At 48.0% G+C, this 14,987-nt stretch overlaps 1 protein-coding gene across 4 annotated transcripts in view; it reads left to right on the top strand.

Annotated features, from left to right (window-relative positions):
• Nucleotides 1–14,987, top strand: part of mtTFB2 (mitochondrial transcription factor B2) — a 74,505-nt gene that overhangs the window by 44,864 nt on the left and 14,654 nt on the right. For 3 of the 4 annotated variants that reach the window (XM_084580479.1, XM_084580476.1, XM_084580478.1), the window contains one exon: nt 13,020–13,112. In XM_084580479.1, the coding sequence (XP_084436605.1) occupies nt 13,020–13,112 (93 nt within the window). The remainder of the gene's footprint in view (nt 1–13,019; nt 13,113–14,987) is intronic. The other variant, XM_084580477.1, reaches the window with a different exon arrangement.

Raw genomic sequence — 14,987 nt, 5'->3', positions numbered from 1 at the left:
ACTCAATAGGAGGGTCGACTGCTTTTTTCTCAGCTTGTCGCCATAGAATTTTGTCCCCCCAGGCTGAGCATTTTCCAACGGCAACATTTCATGAAAAAAATCCGGCCTTGTCTGCATTATAAATCTCTGAGGGCTCGTATTCGTTCACGATGTGTTCGTAGCTTTCCTGCACTCAGGATGTAGCTGCTTCAGCATCGACACTCACCGACTCTCCTGACAACACCTTAGCGACGATGCCAGGCAGTGCTTTGAATTGGCTTAGCCATCCGGCACTCGCATTAAAGCTGTCATGTTCCTGAATGCACTCGAAGTCAACAGCCTTCCGCTGTACAAGGCTTCCAGACAAAGGCAACTTGTTCATTTTTTTGTCGAGAAACAACTAGAATACGGCTTGTCTACGTCTTCATAAACCGGCGTTGCCAGAGTCCTGTGCTGCGCGCTTGCGCCATTCTGAAGTGCCGTCATAATGCCGTCTTTGGATTTTAGAATTGTAGAGAGGGAGCTGCATGGAATCCCGAACTCCTCCGCAATATCCGACTTCTTTCTGGCTTTCACAGCTTTGTCAATGATTGCAGACTTTTCCTGAAGAGTCAAAAATTTGTGCTTCTTAACTGATGGCGACATCTTTTCAACAGGCTCAAACAAACAAACACAAACATCAGCAAGACGTGTGATCGATGTACACGTGGCGGACAGCGAGGTCGCGTTCCGTGGCAACGGAGCGGCTACGTAGGCAGTGTTTGTGGCTGGTGGTGGTGTCGCATAATGGGATGATCGCGTGTCTGCATTGTTGCCAACAGACAGACTGCAAGACGTCGTTGTCAGTGAAAAAAAAGAAAAAGTAATTATCATCATATTGATGACCAAATGTAAACAGCAATGGCTGCGCCGATGCTTGTTGGATAAGTGTGATGTGGCCATTCCTGTTTTATATTCCCAATTGGCTCATTGGTAGTTCGCTTCCCCAAATATTCGTTAATGCGGGATTTCGTTTTTAAGACTCTTCATTTTTGAGGGGGGGCAAATGCATTGAACTCTACTGGGCGTTCACTGGCGCCGCTGGATTTATTCGTTGCTGCAAGAACTTCATTATTGAGGGATTCAACTGTATTTGCAAGGGGTAAGATTGAGTCTAGCATTCATTATGTGCCTGTAGTGCTTGTGTGTTCACCCTTTATTTCCTTTCATTTTTGGTTACCCTTTGTTGCAAAAGTGCTACAAAGGGAAGTGTTTGCAACAAAGGGAAGTGGTGACAAAGGGAAACGCATATTGCAAAGCAAGAATGAAGTGCAAATGTAGACATGACAGTAATCAAAGGCAGGTCACTACCATAGCACACTACTACCTTTGAAACTTCATTCTTTTTTCGAGCAGTAACGGACTGGAACGGCCTACCCCCTGATATTGCCAACATCTCTTCATTGTCTAGCTTTCAAGAACATGTTACCAATTATCTTCAGTGCTTAACAATCATTGCTGTTTATTTGTTTAGAGTAATAAATCTCACCCCCTGTGTAATACAAATACTTCAAATCTTCTAAACGGTGGTTGATCAAGAATTTTATAATGTGAAATTGCCAATAGATGTTTTTATGCGTTATTCAACAGTTGTGTTCTTCCAAATTGGGCAGCTTGGATTGTATATTTTCTTGGATCGTATGTCTTATTCCTGTGGTGAGTTAAACGTCGGCAAGGCTTTCCTGTGGTCCTTTGCCGTCATGTCTGTCGTGGTGTCATTACATGTCCGCATTGATAAAACAGCTTTTTTGAGGGGAGGGAATGAAGTGTTTTAACAGGATATGCAGTCGAACCTGGATATATCAAACCCAGATACAGTCGAACCCGGATATATCGAACTCGAAGGGGATCGCGAAATAGTTCAATATATTGATAATTCGATATACAAAAATCGGCTTGTGACGGCACTTACGATGTCAAAAAACGATACCGCATGTGTCGCGTAATCAACCCACTCGCATAATGAACCCACCCTTCACTTTTGCACCCGAGAATTTGGAAAAAAAAAGAAAAATGCGTTAAGACCAGCTCACTCACATGCAAGCGATTGAGCGATCTCAGCGACAAGTGGCAGCGACAGAGCGAAAAATTTCAAACTTGTTGGAACTGCGTCCCTCTTGCCGCTCGAGCCACCACGACAGCTCAATACAAGGCTTCTGTGTCGCTGCGGCAGAAATCGCGAGCGTTTTTGCTTGCATGTGGATGGCGCGCGTCACTCCGTTTCGGTCGTCGCATCCACAGCTCATTTCTTGGCAGCGTGCCAGGATGCTGCGCAGCGATAACGTCAGGGCGCCTTTATCTCTTTTATAGCTCCTCCGGTGGCGGGGAGCGAACTTGGCAGAGTGCCCGTGATGGCTTGATTGCACAAGCGTGGTTCGATTTATCACGCCGCGCTTGGAGCGGGCGCCATGATCGCAGCAGCAGACCGCGTGCTTCCCTTGATTCATACATGCAAAGATAAACGGCTCCCGCCAAAAAAAAAAAAAAAAAAGCCTGCCGCTTCTTAACGTCCGCAGCCGCCATACCTTATGCTACGTCGAGCGTACAGCACAACGATAAGAAAGGATGACTCGCAAAAAAAAAAAACAAAAACAGAGAGAGCTGCCGCTTCTTAACGTTCGCAGGCGCCATAGCCACATCAGCCGCCGCGGGCAGAGGGTTCGCAACACATGCTGGAGAAAGCATCTGACGTCTGTCTGAAAACGAGTTGAGCTGGCTTGGCGCATGCGTAGCGCGTGCTGAAGGAGAGAGATAGGTCGGCAAAAGAATGGACAGACCCACGCACGTGGCTTGCAAACGTCATGTGTTGGCGCGCGGGAAACGATAACTGCAGATGCGAGCGCCTTTGGGGAATGGGCGCGGCACTGTCCAGAACTGTCCCCTCTCATTCCTTCCGTGCGTGGCTTGAAAACGTCACGTGGCAAACGGCCAAGGGTGATGCGATCGTCTTTGGGGAAGGCACACTTTCCAGTGTGTGGTGCGAGTTCGATATATCGAACGACCGGTGAAATTGAGTTCGATATATGACGCGGCTTTCCTATACTTTTACATGAGATTTTCAAGGGGATACAGTTAAAACTCGATTTAACGAAGTTGAGGGGAGCCATGAATTATTTCGTTAAATCGAGAACTTCGTTAAATTGAATGAGGCATTTCTTGGGCACATAATTCAGTACATTCGATTACAGTAAAACCTCGTTAAAACGTACCCGCTTAAACAGTACTTTCGTTTTAAAAGTAGTAAAGTCAAGTCCCCGACTGAGCACCCATTGAACATAATGCATTTTGCATCCGCATAAACCGTACCAGCTTATCGCGGTCGTATCGGTTAGCACGTACCATTTTCACTTTTTGTCGCACTCGCACTCACAATCTTACCGCCGACGGGACGGCAAGCCACACAGCTAATGACAAATTGGCGCCAAAGTTGGTAATCATACAACTAGCGCAATCTTTGGGGGTCCGTATGGTCATCGTCATGACCCGGTCCCCGCGCTACTTTCGAGTGGGTAGCGCCAACACCACGACCGGCGCCGCTAGCGCGTATGAAAAGAAACAACAAAAATTCTTACTCGACAAGAAAGGCCCGAGGGGACTACAAATTTATTTTCCGACAAAGAAGTCGGTGATCTTTGCCTGCGTGCGCTTTGTGAGCAAAGGCCGCACCGATTTCTTGGTGCGGCCGTTGCTCGGTGAGGCCGTTTGGGGTGCTGTCTACAAAATAGACCAAAAATTAACACTTTTTCACCTTTATTTCTCGAAAAAAGGTTCGTTAAATCGGGACAGATCACGGAATCGGTTTCGTTATTTCGGGTTAGTCAAAGCATTGAACCCTATGGGCGTCTGAGGGGGAATTAGGATACCTTCGTTAAATCGAGATTTTCGTTAAATCGGGTTTCGTTAAATCGAGTTTTGACTGTATTCCGTGAGTTCGATATAACCAAAATTCGATATATCCGGGTTCGATATAACCGGGTTTAACTGTATTTCGAATTTTGGTTATATCGAACTCACGGAATATCTCCTTGAAAATCTGATGTAAAAGTATAGAAAAGCTGCGTCATATATTGAACTCAAATTCACCAGTTGTTCTATATATCGAACTCCGCAGCACGCATTGAACGGTGCGCCTTCCCCAAAGACGATCGCATCATCGGCCGTTTGCCGCGTGACGTTTTCAAGCCACGTGCGGAAGGAATGAGAGGGCACAGTTCAGCGACGGCTGGTCTAGGGCAGTTTCGTGCCCCTTCCCCAAAGGCGGCCCGCATCTGCGGTGATCACTGCCACACGCCAGCACGTGACATTTGCAAGCCATGTGCATGAAGGAACAAGAGAGAGCCAATGCAGCAGTGGTGTTCAGGAGGGGGGAAAAACGCGATAGAGCGAAGAGCCAGGATGTGCCCGCTCTTCTTTATCTCTCCCCTTCCTCTCTCTTTCCCGGTCTCCGTTCGCAGCAGCACTCACTACGCACGTGCGTATAAGCCAGCTCAGCTCGTGGCAGAAGCTTTCTCCAGTGTGTTTGTGAACGCTTTGTGCACGGCGGGTGACGTGCGATGCGCATCCGTGAAGGCATCTTGTGTCGTCGTGCTGCACATGCGTGGCTGCGTTCGCAGAAGCGGCAGCTTTTTTTTTTTTTTTTTTCTTGCGGGAGTCGTTCATTCTTGCCGTCATGATGAACGTGCGGCATAGCGTTTCCTATGACGGCTGCGGACAATAAGAAGCCGCAATCTTTTTTTTTTTTTTCTTTTGCAAGAGTCATCCTTACTTGTCAGCAGAACTAAAAACTGGGCAAGTAGATGAATGTTCAACATAATGTACAACTCGAAAAACAAAGAGGAAGAAATACGGAAACAAAGAAGCGCTTGTTTGTTACTTGTGCTGAACGTGCGGCGCAGCGCAAGCCATGGCGGCTGCGGACGTTTTTTTTTTTTGCAAGAGTCGTCCATTTTTACATCTATTAATCAACGAAAGCACGCAGTCAGCTGCGATCATGACACCGACTTTCAGCATTGTTTTCTTCAAACGGCATTTGCAGCTATCACGCTTCCAATGATTTTGTGGCAGTGGACTATGTCCGCCCCAAGCGCGGCGTGATAACTAGAACCAGGCTTGTGCAATCAAACCATCACAGGCACTCTGCCAAGTTCGCGCCCTGTCACCGCCGGATCTATCAAACGCAAAGTAAAAAAATAAACACACCGTGACGTTATCACTGCGTAGCATCTCGGCGCACTGCCAGTAAATTAGCTGTGGATGCGATGGTCGAAACGGAGGGACGCGCCTCCGAACGTTTTTTGTTTGTTTTGTTTTCAAATTTTGGGGGCAAAAGGGGTGGGAAGGTGGGTTTATTATGCGACTGGGTTGATTACGTGACAGATACCGTATCATTTTTCATGATCCCAAGTGGCGTCTCAAGCCGATTTCTGGATATTGAATTATCATCGATATACCGAACTATTTCGCGATTCCCTTCAAGTTCGATATATCCGGGTTCGACTGTAGTCATGGCTGAGGAAAAGGGTGAGTGAATGCTTGCATGCAATCCAGAACAAGTTTCCGGATGCCTGTTATTTTTAAGCGTGCCTGAACTGTAAAACATGCTCCCTCTGCTATGTCGAACATTTTCTGGCTGCTATTTTACTTTGCATTAGCATCAGCCAGTGATGTCTTGTCGTTTTTTCGGGTTTAATCCCTTGAACACTACACCTGAGTATACTTGGGCGGGCCCTTGTGCACACCCCAAAATTTTCTAAAAACCAATATTGGGCAAAATCTTTTAAAATACCAGGACTTGGGCGAGAGTGATAAGTGGCAAAGCTATGGCAGCCCTCAGCATCATTGCTCAGCATGTCGCCACGAATCGTTACCTCATGCAGTTTGGGCTTAATAATCAACCTTCCAGTGATCTTGGATTTTAAGTTAGGTATGCTACTGCTAAGCCACGCAGGTATGTTCATAAGGCTTGGTTAAAGTGAGGGTTTATACATCGGGGGGTAGCCTACGCTATCGGGTCACAGCCCTTAAAAGCGGAGCCCATGTGTCTACAAATGAAGGTGCATGCATACCATATTATCTTGGATATAACGAACACATAGCCTCGGTTTTACAGAAGCTACATGCATATCACGTGACTTTGGATGTAACAAACATGTGACCTCACTTAAAAAGGTGCATCCATCTTCATCATAACTGCGATCAACTAACGCTCGATATCCATGTTTGGCAGCGCGAAACAGCTCACATTTTTTAATCTCTTTCCTCCTGATTCATCTGGAAGACGGCCGATCCTTTATTGAACTTTCTGCTTTTACTACCGCTACTCTCTATCTTTTCAGTAAGTTGTCTATGCCATGCAAGAGTGCTCTTTATGGAACTGCCATCACAGAATCTGCAGCAGGCACTAGCACCATGAGCATCCGCAGCCAAGCAGCCCTTCACGCCGCGCTTGGGGTGGGCGTCATGATCGCAGCAGCTGACCGTGTGCTTTCGTTGATTCATACATGCAAGGATAAACGATAAAAAAAGACTCCCGCAAAAAAAAAAAAATCCCCTGCTGCTTTTTAACGTCCGCAGCCGCCATATCTTACGCTACACCGCGCGTACAGCACAACGATAAGAAAATATGACTCTCGCAAAAAAACAAAAAACAAAGAGAGAGCTGTCGCTCCTTAACATCTGCAGGCAACATACAGGGGGTTTACACGAGACCGACAAAGTCGGGTCGGGGAGGCCTGTCGGGCTAAAACCCGGCTATCGGGCTCATGTATATGCTAGGGGGTCGAGCTAAAGGACCGTCGGGTCGGGTCCCGCCAGTCCGACTGCAGTGAGTGGGTTGGCTCGACCCTACCCGATGGGCGAGGGGCATGTACACTCTGACGCGTCGAGCAGGCGCCTCCTCTCTTGCCTCCTTGCTGGTCGGGGACGGGACTGTGAGCAGTTCGTCCGAGCATTCCTCCTTTTCCTCCTCTCCTGCCTGCGCCTGGTTCTCTTGCTCGAAGCACGGTGTAGCAGCGATCTTTGCCCGACAGAAACGAGCTCATGTAAACCCGGACGGGTCGGGCTGGCTCAGCTCGACAACCGGCTCCCCCCTACCCGACCCGCTTGCGTCGGCCTCATGTATACAAGACTACAGCCACGTCAGCCGCGCGGCGCGCGCAGAGGGTTCGCAACACACGCTGGAGAAAGCGTCCGACGTCTGTCTGAAAACGGGCTGAGCTGGCTTGGCGCATGCGCAGCTCGTGCTGAAGGAGAGAGATAGCTAGGCAAAAGAATGGGCACACCCACGCACATGGCTTGCAAACGTCATGTGTTGGCGCGCGGGAAACGATAACCGCAGATGCGCGTGCCTTTGGGGAATGGGCGCGGCGCTGCCGAGACCAGCCGTCGCCAAACTGTCCCCTTTATCACCATCGGCACGTTGTTCTTTCTGCTACTTTGTGTTTAATTATCTTTCCCCTAAACAAGATTACATTACTCATTTCTGTGATTATCCAAGTAAACATTAAAAAAAAAGACATAAAGTAACATCCCCTACGCTTTCCTTGGCCTCGCCGACTGTTGGCTTCTTTCCTTCATGTATTATACCGAGCACCCTCATTTCCCCTTAATTGATCTGCTTGTAGCTTACGGGGGTCTCGGTTCTGGCAGTCTTGAAGCCATAGGTGGCGTAAGAGGGTTCTAGCACAGCTTTCGCCCTTGCTTTTGATCACGTTCTACGTGACGCTGGCGGTAACAAAGGACGTTCTATGTCCGCCACTATGGTTGAGGGTGGTGCTGGTGAACACTCTCAAGGTGTGTATACAGACAACATAAATACCCAAGCAAGTAGCAGGGGGGACAGCGGCCGATGTAGCTCAGTTGGAAGAGCGCCGGACGCGATATTCGGAGGTCGTGGGTTCGGTTCCCACCATCGGCACGTTGTTTTTTCTGCTACTTTGTGTTTATTTTCTTCCCCTAAAGAAGATTACATTACTCATTTCTGTGATTATCCAAGTAAACATTAAAAAAAAAGACATAAAGTAACATCCCCTACGCTTTCCTTGGCCTCGCCGACTGTTGGCTTCTTTCCTTCATGTATTATACCGAGCACCCTCATTTCCCCTTAATTGATCTGCTTGTAGCTTACGGGGGTCTCGGTTCTGGCAGTCTTGAAGCCATAGGTGGCGTAAGAGGGTTCTAGCACAGCTTTCGCCCTCGCTCTTGATCACGTTCTACGTGACGCTGGCGGTAACAAAGGACAGTTCTACGTCCGCCGCTCTGGTTGAGGGTGGCACTGGTGAACACTCTCAAGGTTCGTATACAGACAACATAAATACCCAAGCAAGTAGCAGGGGGGACAGCGGCCGATGTAGCTCAGTTGGAAGAGCACCGGACGCGATATTCGGAGGTCGTGGATTCGGTTCCCACCATCGGCACATTGTTTTTTCTGCTACTTTGTGTTTAATTATCTTTCCCCTAAACAAGATTACATTACTCATTTCTGTGATTATCCAAGTAAACATTAAAAAAAAAAAACATAAAGTAACATCCCCTACGCTTTCCTTGGCCTCACCAACTGTTGGCTTCTTTCCTTCACACATATATATATATATATATATATATAGCCTGCGTAGACACTCCATCGGAGTACCACTTGGAAGAAGAGGATGCTGACGGCTTCGTGGAACTAAACAGTGGCAAGAAGGTACCAGTTGTGAACGCCGCCATGGGACCACAGGCTGAGGTTTTACCGCAGAAGATGCCTGTCGTCACAGGGAAAGTAGGAGGAAGATCCATCTCGGTGTTGCGAGATACTGGCTGTAGCACGGCAATGATAAGAAACGAACTAATTCGAAGCGACCAACTTACTGGGAAGAAGAGGCCTGTATATCTTGCCGATGGAACGATTCGAGTTCTGCCCGAAGCCCGAGTGAAGGTACAGACGCCCTACTATAGTGTAACGGCACTATGTGCAGAACGCCCCCTGTACGATCTTGTCCTGGGGAACATTGCCGGGGTAAGAGCGGCGGACGACCCAGAAGACTCGGTCAGCTGTGAATTGGAACCGTCAGCGACGACGAAAATTGAACCGAAGGACGAAACTCAGGGAAGGAACTTTCCCACACTGAAGACTCCTGATGTGACTAAAGCGGCTGAAGACAGAAGCTGTAAAGAAGAACAGGAGCAAGACGAGTCACTAAAAACGTGCTTCATGCAAATGGGCAGAACATCTAAATGTCGAGATGGGAAAAGTAGCATAGAGTTCCGTAAGGAGAATGGGCTGTTGTATCGATTTTATACCGACGCGACAGGGAGACGACTGCGACAGCTGGTAGTACCAGAGAAACACCGAAACACAGTCCTACAGACGGCACATGACGCCATAATGGCCGGTCACCTCGGATGTGAAAAAATGAAATCTCAAATATTGGAGGAATTCTTCTGGCCTGGTATCTGTGCAGACGTTAAGCGATACGTCGCTTCATGTGACATCTGCCAGAGAACGATTCCAAAGGGTCACGTACCCTGTGTCCCTCTCGGGAAGGCGCCTATAATTGAAACTCCATTTTCGAGAGTGGCGATAGACGTAGTAGGACCAATTCAACCACCATCCAAAAGCGGAAATCGGTATATTCTTACTCTGATAGATTATGCCACCCGCTATCCAGATGCTGTCGCACTCCCCAGTGTCGAGACCGAGCAGGTCGCGGAAGCGCTGGTCGAGATGTTCTCCAGGGTCGGGGTGCCTAGGGAAGTACTTAGCGACCGGGGAAGTAACTTCACCTCGGATCTCATGAAGGAAGTAGCTAGCCTTCTATCGCTACGCCAACTGCACACAACTCCGTACCACCCTATGGCTAATGGCCTAGTCGAAATATTCAATGGGACACTCAAGATTATGTTGAAGCGTATGTGCGCAGAAAAGCCCAGCGATTGGGACCGCTACCTGGCTCCATTACTCTTTGCATACAGAGAGGTGCCCCAAGCCAGCTTGGGATTTTCTCCTTTCGAACTCCTCTACGGCCGTCACGTGAGAGGTCCTCTGACGATCCTCAAAGAAGTTTGGACTAACGAAGATTTGGATGAGGAAGCAAAAACCACGTACCCACACGTACTCGACCTTCAGAACCGACTTGAAGAGACGTGCCGTCTAGCACATGAAGAGCTGTTAAAAGCAGGTGCCCGCTATGCTAAGGTGTACAACCGAAGGGCTAAAGACCGGCAGCTCAGACCGGGCGACAAGGTGCTTGTGCTGCTCCCGACCGATAAGAATAAACTACTCCTACAGTGGAAGGGGCCCTTCGAGGTAAAGGACAGAAATAGCGATGTAGACTACACTATCGAAACGCCAAGTGGTCTCAAGCTATTTCATGCTAATTTGTTAAAACGATACGAGGAAAGAGTAGACCCGACAGGAAAACCTCAATGCCTAACTATTGCAGTGGTATATATATATATATATATATATATATATATATATATATATATATATATATATATATACGTATGTATGGTTGGTTGTTTTGTGGGGTTTGATGTCCCAAAACGACTCAGGCTATGAGAGACGCCGTAGTGGAGGACTCCGGAAATTTCGACCACCTGGGGTTCTTTAACGTGCGCTGACATCGCACAGCACACGGACGCCACTCCGTTTTGCCTCCATTGAGACGCAGCCGCCGAGGCCGGGATTCGATCCCGCTTCCTTGGGCACAGTAGTCGAGCGCCGTAACCACTGTGCCACCCTGGCGGGGCATATATATATATTTCGGAAGCTGGCAAAGTCTGCTACTGCGAGATCTGTGCAAAATTGACTCATTGGACGCTGCCTGAAAGTTTAAGCATCCCCCACTTCCTCCCGTTTGTGGTTTACAGGAATAAAAAAAATCTTCCAATTTTTAATTTCACCAGTTTAGCAACTATGCCTTTGTTCCGGCATTGTGCATGCCCCGGGAGACCAAAGCTGTTTTTGAATTATGCCGGAATTTCGGAATTACTGAGGAACTCACACTCTTATGGTAATGAAAGGAAAGAATAAGATTACTGGTTACTGGTTTGCTAGTTACAAAAGCGATAATGGTCCCTAGCCTGCCAAAAAGCCTGTTCAAAAAGAAATGGTTAGGAGCCTCCGCTTTGACAGCAAATAGATTTGAGCCCATGTTATGGTCAGAAACATGTCATACGTTGTCTGCTATTTTGTAAAAACCTTGCTGCTCTAGTGCTGCTAGCACAAAATGTGTTACTCAAAATTGGGAGAGAAAGGGAGCAGCTCCTTCTATAAACACGTGACACTCAAATGGTTAAGGGTGTTGCCTCGATTGGCATCTCTGTCCAGCACTATGACACCGCCACTCTGTTTTGACATGGTCATCTTCTGACCAGTCGCGATGAAGCACTGCCACATTACGGCGAGGTTGGCGATTCTGGTCCCTGTGCGGTGAGGCGACAGGAGATGGAGTGCAGCTGTTGACAGTGACACTTCTACTGCAGCTGAAGAGGATGGAGAGGAGGAGTATTTTCCAATAGCTGTCTGCAGTTTTACGAGGCTGATTCTTGGGTGTTTTGCGTAGCAGAATCAAGCGTGGAGTTCGAGAAGCAAAAGAAATTCAGGGGATTGCCCACAAAACCCTCTCCAAGAAAGACTCAGGAGAATGGGACTGCAATTGGGTTGTTTTATTCAGGGGTGGCAGCTATGCCGTAGGAAGAAATCGTGTTTCATGCTGCCCCTGAACGTCCACTGTTCTCAGTCTGTATGAAACCTGTTCAGGAAGGAGGAGCGAAAAATGCATGTTTTTAAGCCAAGTAGCATGCAAAAGCATGTGTTATCACTAAATCACATGACGGCTGACGTCAGTCAGGTGCTTGTCTAAGGATAATGCCTAGTAGTTGGCACCGATACTCAAAGGTGAAACATCAGCCTGGTGGAAAATGTCCACGAAGGTGACCCCGGGTGGGTAAGGGTTGGCTGTACTATACTGAGGTAGGCTGTTACTAATTTGGCACTAAATTTTTGGTGGGCTACCCGGGACCACAATGCTTATTGTAGCCGAGTCAAATGGAAATCTAGCCATGCACTCAGCAGTGGGTATAGTCAGGCTGAGGATGAGGATGATGGTGATGAAAGTTGACCACAGACACATTGAGCAGATTATGAATATGTGGCTTAAACTTATTGCAGATTGCTCGAACGTTCTGGTAGGGCTCAGGACTGATGCGATTTGACATTAGGCATTTCGGCAACGCACATTGTGTGGCAGTGCAGGCATACCTGGTCATCAAAGACTGTAGTGGAAATGTCAGGCATGCACAGTAGGGCACCGTGACACCTTCTACTAGATAGTAGTTCATCTAGTGTGTTGAAAACATTCATGCATCCATGTGTTTTTATGAGCACCTATTGTATCAGAAAAAAGAAAATAGGTACCAGTGTTTGGATATGCTGAGAGCAACACCAATCGAGACATGACAACTTAGAAGCTTGCCTACCTTTATGCCTCATCAGTAAACTTTTGTAGTGTCTTCGTCCTCTATATTTATCTGTGTCAACTAAGTGCATGCATTTTCTAAGATGCTGAAGCAACTAGTTCGCAAAAACGTCTCACGACCAAAGTCTCATGTGAATAACTGTAACGTGCTTTCTCCAAAAACTGTTTTAACAGCGCCAAGCCATCAGTGAAACATGCGCATGTTTTTTTTTGTCCCACATCCAACGCCACACTGCAGCGTGCCAAGTGATGCTGGCAGTCAGTGAGAAATTGCTTACATTTTTTTGCGAGGGCTTTTTGATCAGCCTGCTTTGTTTGCATGGTTGGCACATTCACTATGAGTTTGTTTGGAAGTTTGTATTTTTCTATGCCCAAAATAAGCGAGTATATTCAAATTGCATTTTTGCAGCGAAGGTTTCTGCATGATTCAAGTGTAGGCTCGTGATCTGCCCAAGTAGAAAACTAAGCCTTTAATACGTGGATGAAATGCAGTGACCCTGCACCTTTTGAGATGGTGTCGTGGCCCTCTCCTTATCGCAGCACATCATGGCGGGCCAAGGAAGCAACTTCAACTACTATCGGGACATCAGCATTTTGTACCAGTTGTTCTTTGACATCAAGGTGTGTGGCGAGGTGAGCTGAGCCCTTTTTCATGTTCACATGTGTACTAATACAAGAGGCCATTAACGTACACTGGCATCGCACAGCGCACGGGTGCCTTGGTTTTCACCTCCATCGAAAAGTGGTCGCCGTGGATCCCGCATCTTTGGGCACAGTAGACAAACGCCCTAACCACTGCGCCATCCGGCGGGTTAAATACCCCAGGTGGTCGAAATTTCTAGAGCCCTCCACTGCAGCGCATAGCCTCAGGCACTTTGGGATGTTAAACTCTACAAACCCAAGAAGAGGCCATTACATTTATTAATCACATCACTAATAAGATGCAGTAAACAGTTTATATTACAAAATTGGTGTCATGACCACTTTAAATGTAAAATATTTCATATTCAGTTTGGTTCAGATGTTTTATGTTCAAAATCCCTATGTCGTCAGCAAATTACATTTCTGAAAAGAAGGCTCCATGTGGTATTGATCGAGGACGTTTCTTCCGGCATGGCACTGCGGCGCATACAAAGCTGGAGCCCCGACTCCCTGAACAGTTCCTAAACATATTTGCTGGATGACTGGATGCCTCATGATGGAGCTGGTCTGCACATGTCTGCAGCAGCAGATGGGGCCAGGTGTGAGTCTGGCACCTTGATCTGTACCTGCCTGGTACAGTCAGTGTTGCCCTTGTGTAGAGCACTCGAGGGAATGCAGGCTCCTGAAAGCAAAGCCACATCTCATCGCAGCTGTTGGACTGTGAAGGCAACACTTGAGCGGAAGTAGTGCCACAGAAACCCAGAAGCAAGGTAGACCTCCCCCCCTCCCTCCCCCCCCCCCCCCCCCCCCTTCCTTCGCTAATCAAGTGGAGAGGCGTGAGCATGTGCGGGAGCCAGCACAGGGCACATGGAGAGATGGGGGCTCCGCGTGGATGCCTGATGCGGAGTGACACTTGGTGCATATGCCTAATAGGTTCACGAAGTCACTACAAGCAACAGCCCTGCAGTGGTGCAATCCGCCTTTTGCGCGAGTTTTCTGCGCATGCGCGAAGTCGTAGTGGCGACCGAAGGAAACACATTGGACGGCGTCGACGGCGTTTTTCGGCGCCACCAGTGCACGGGGGCTGGTGGCGCCGGGCGGCACAGTGACCGTCACAGGCTTGCAAAGCGATGCCAACCACACCTGCCGCGTATGGTTGCCACTCTCTAAGCGTGCCGAGATGCAAGACGCGGTTTTTCAGGTTTCTTTCAGCGAGCCGCGACCACAACGACGTGAAGCTTGAATTAGGGCCACCAAGCGTCAAGATGTGAATGGCCCACCTTAGCAACCGACTGCATACGCTCGACTGTGCGAAAAACACTTCGTTACAGGTATGTATGCATCTAAAAGAAATCTGCATGATGAAAATGAGCATTTGTTTGGCGCGTCCGATGGCGATGTATTTTGTCGTTTGTTTTCTTTATGTGCGAAGGGGCCGGGTAGCGCAGATATCACAGGTGGCTGTGTGCGCCACACCGTAATATTTAGCATGTTTTATCATGACTGCCGCCTGACTAAAAAGAAAAACAAAGTTGGGCGTTTGTTGTGATGCACCGCCGTTCGCGAGCCGATTGGTTGAGCTGGTCATGAGGCTCGCGAACGGCAGTGCATTAAAACGCCGTATTGTTTTTTCTCGTTAGTCAGGTGGCAGTCACGATAAAACATGCTAAATATTACGGCCTAGCACACACAGCCGCCTGTGATATCTAAGCTACCTAGCCCTTTCGCACATAAAGAAAAGAAATGACAAAATACATCGCCTTCAGGCCCCGGCGCGACTAAAGCAATCACGCACCGAAGAAATCCTCATTTCAGCTATCACTGGTGCGTTACAGATTGGATGCAAACTGCAGTAGGTACTTTTCA

Source organism: Amblyomma maculatum, chromosome 10 (assembly GCF_055883805.1).
Source record: "Amblyomma maculatum isolate TAMU_Amacu chromosome 10, ASM5588380v1, whole genome shotgun sequence".
Classification (NCBI taxonomy): Eukaryota; Metazoa; Arthropoda; class Arachnida; order Ixodida; family Ixodidae; genus Amblyomma; species Amblyomma maculatum.
Note: the sequence above shows the minus strand (reverse complement) of the source record. Positions and strands in the feature narration are given on the sequence as shown.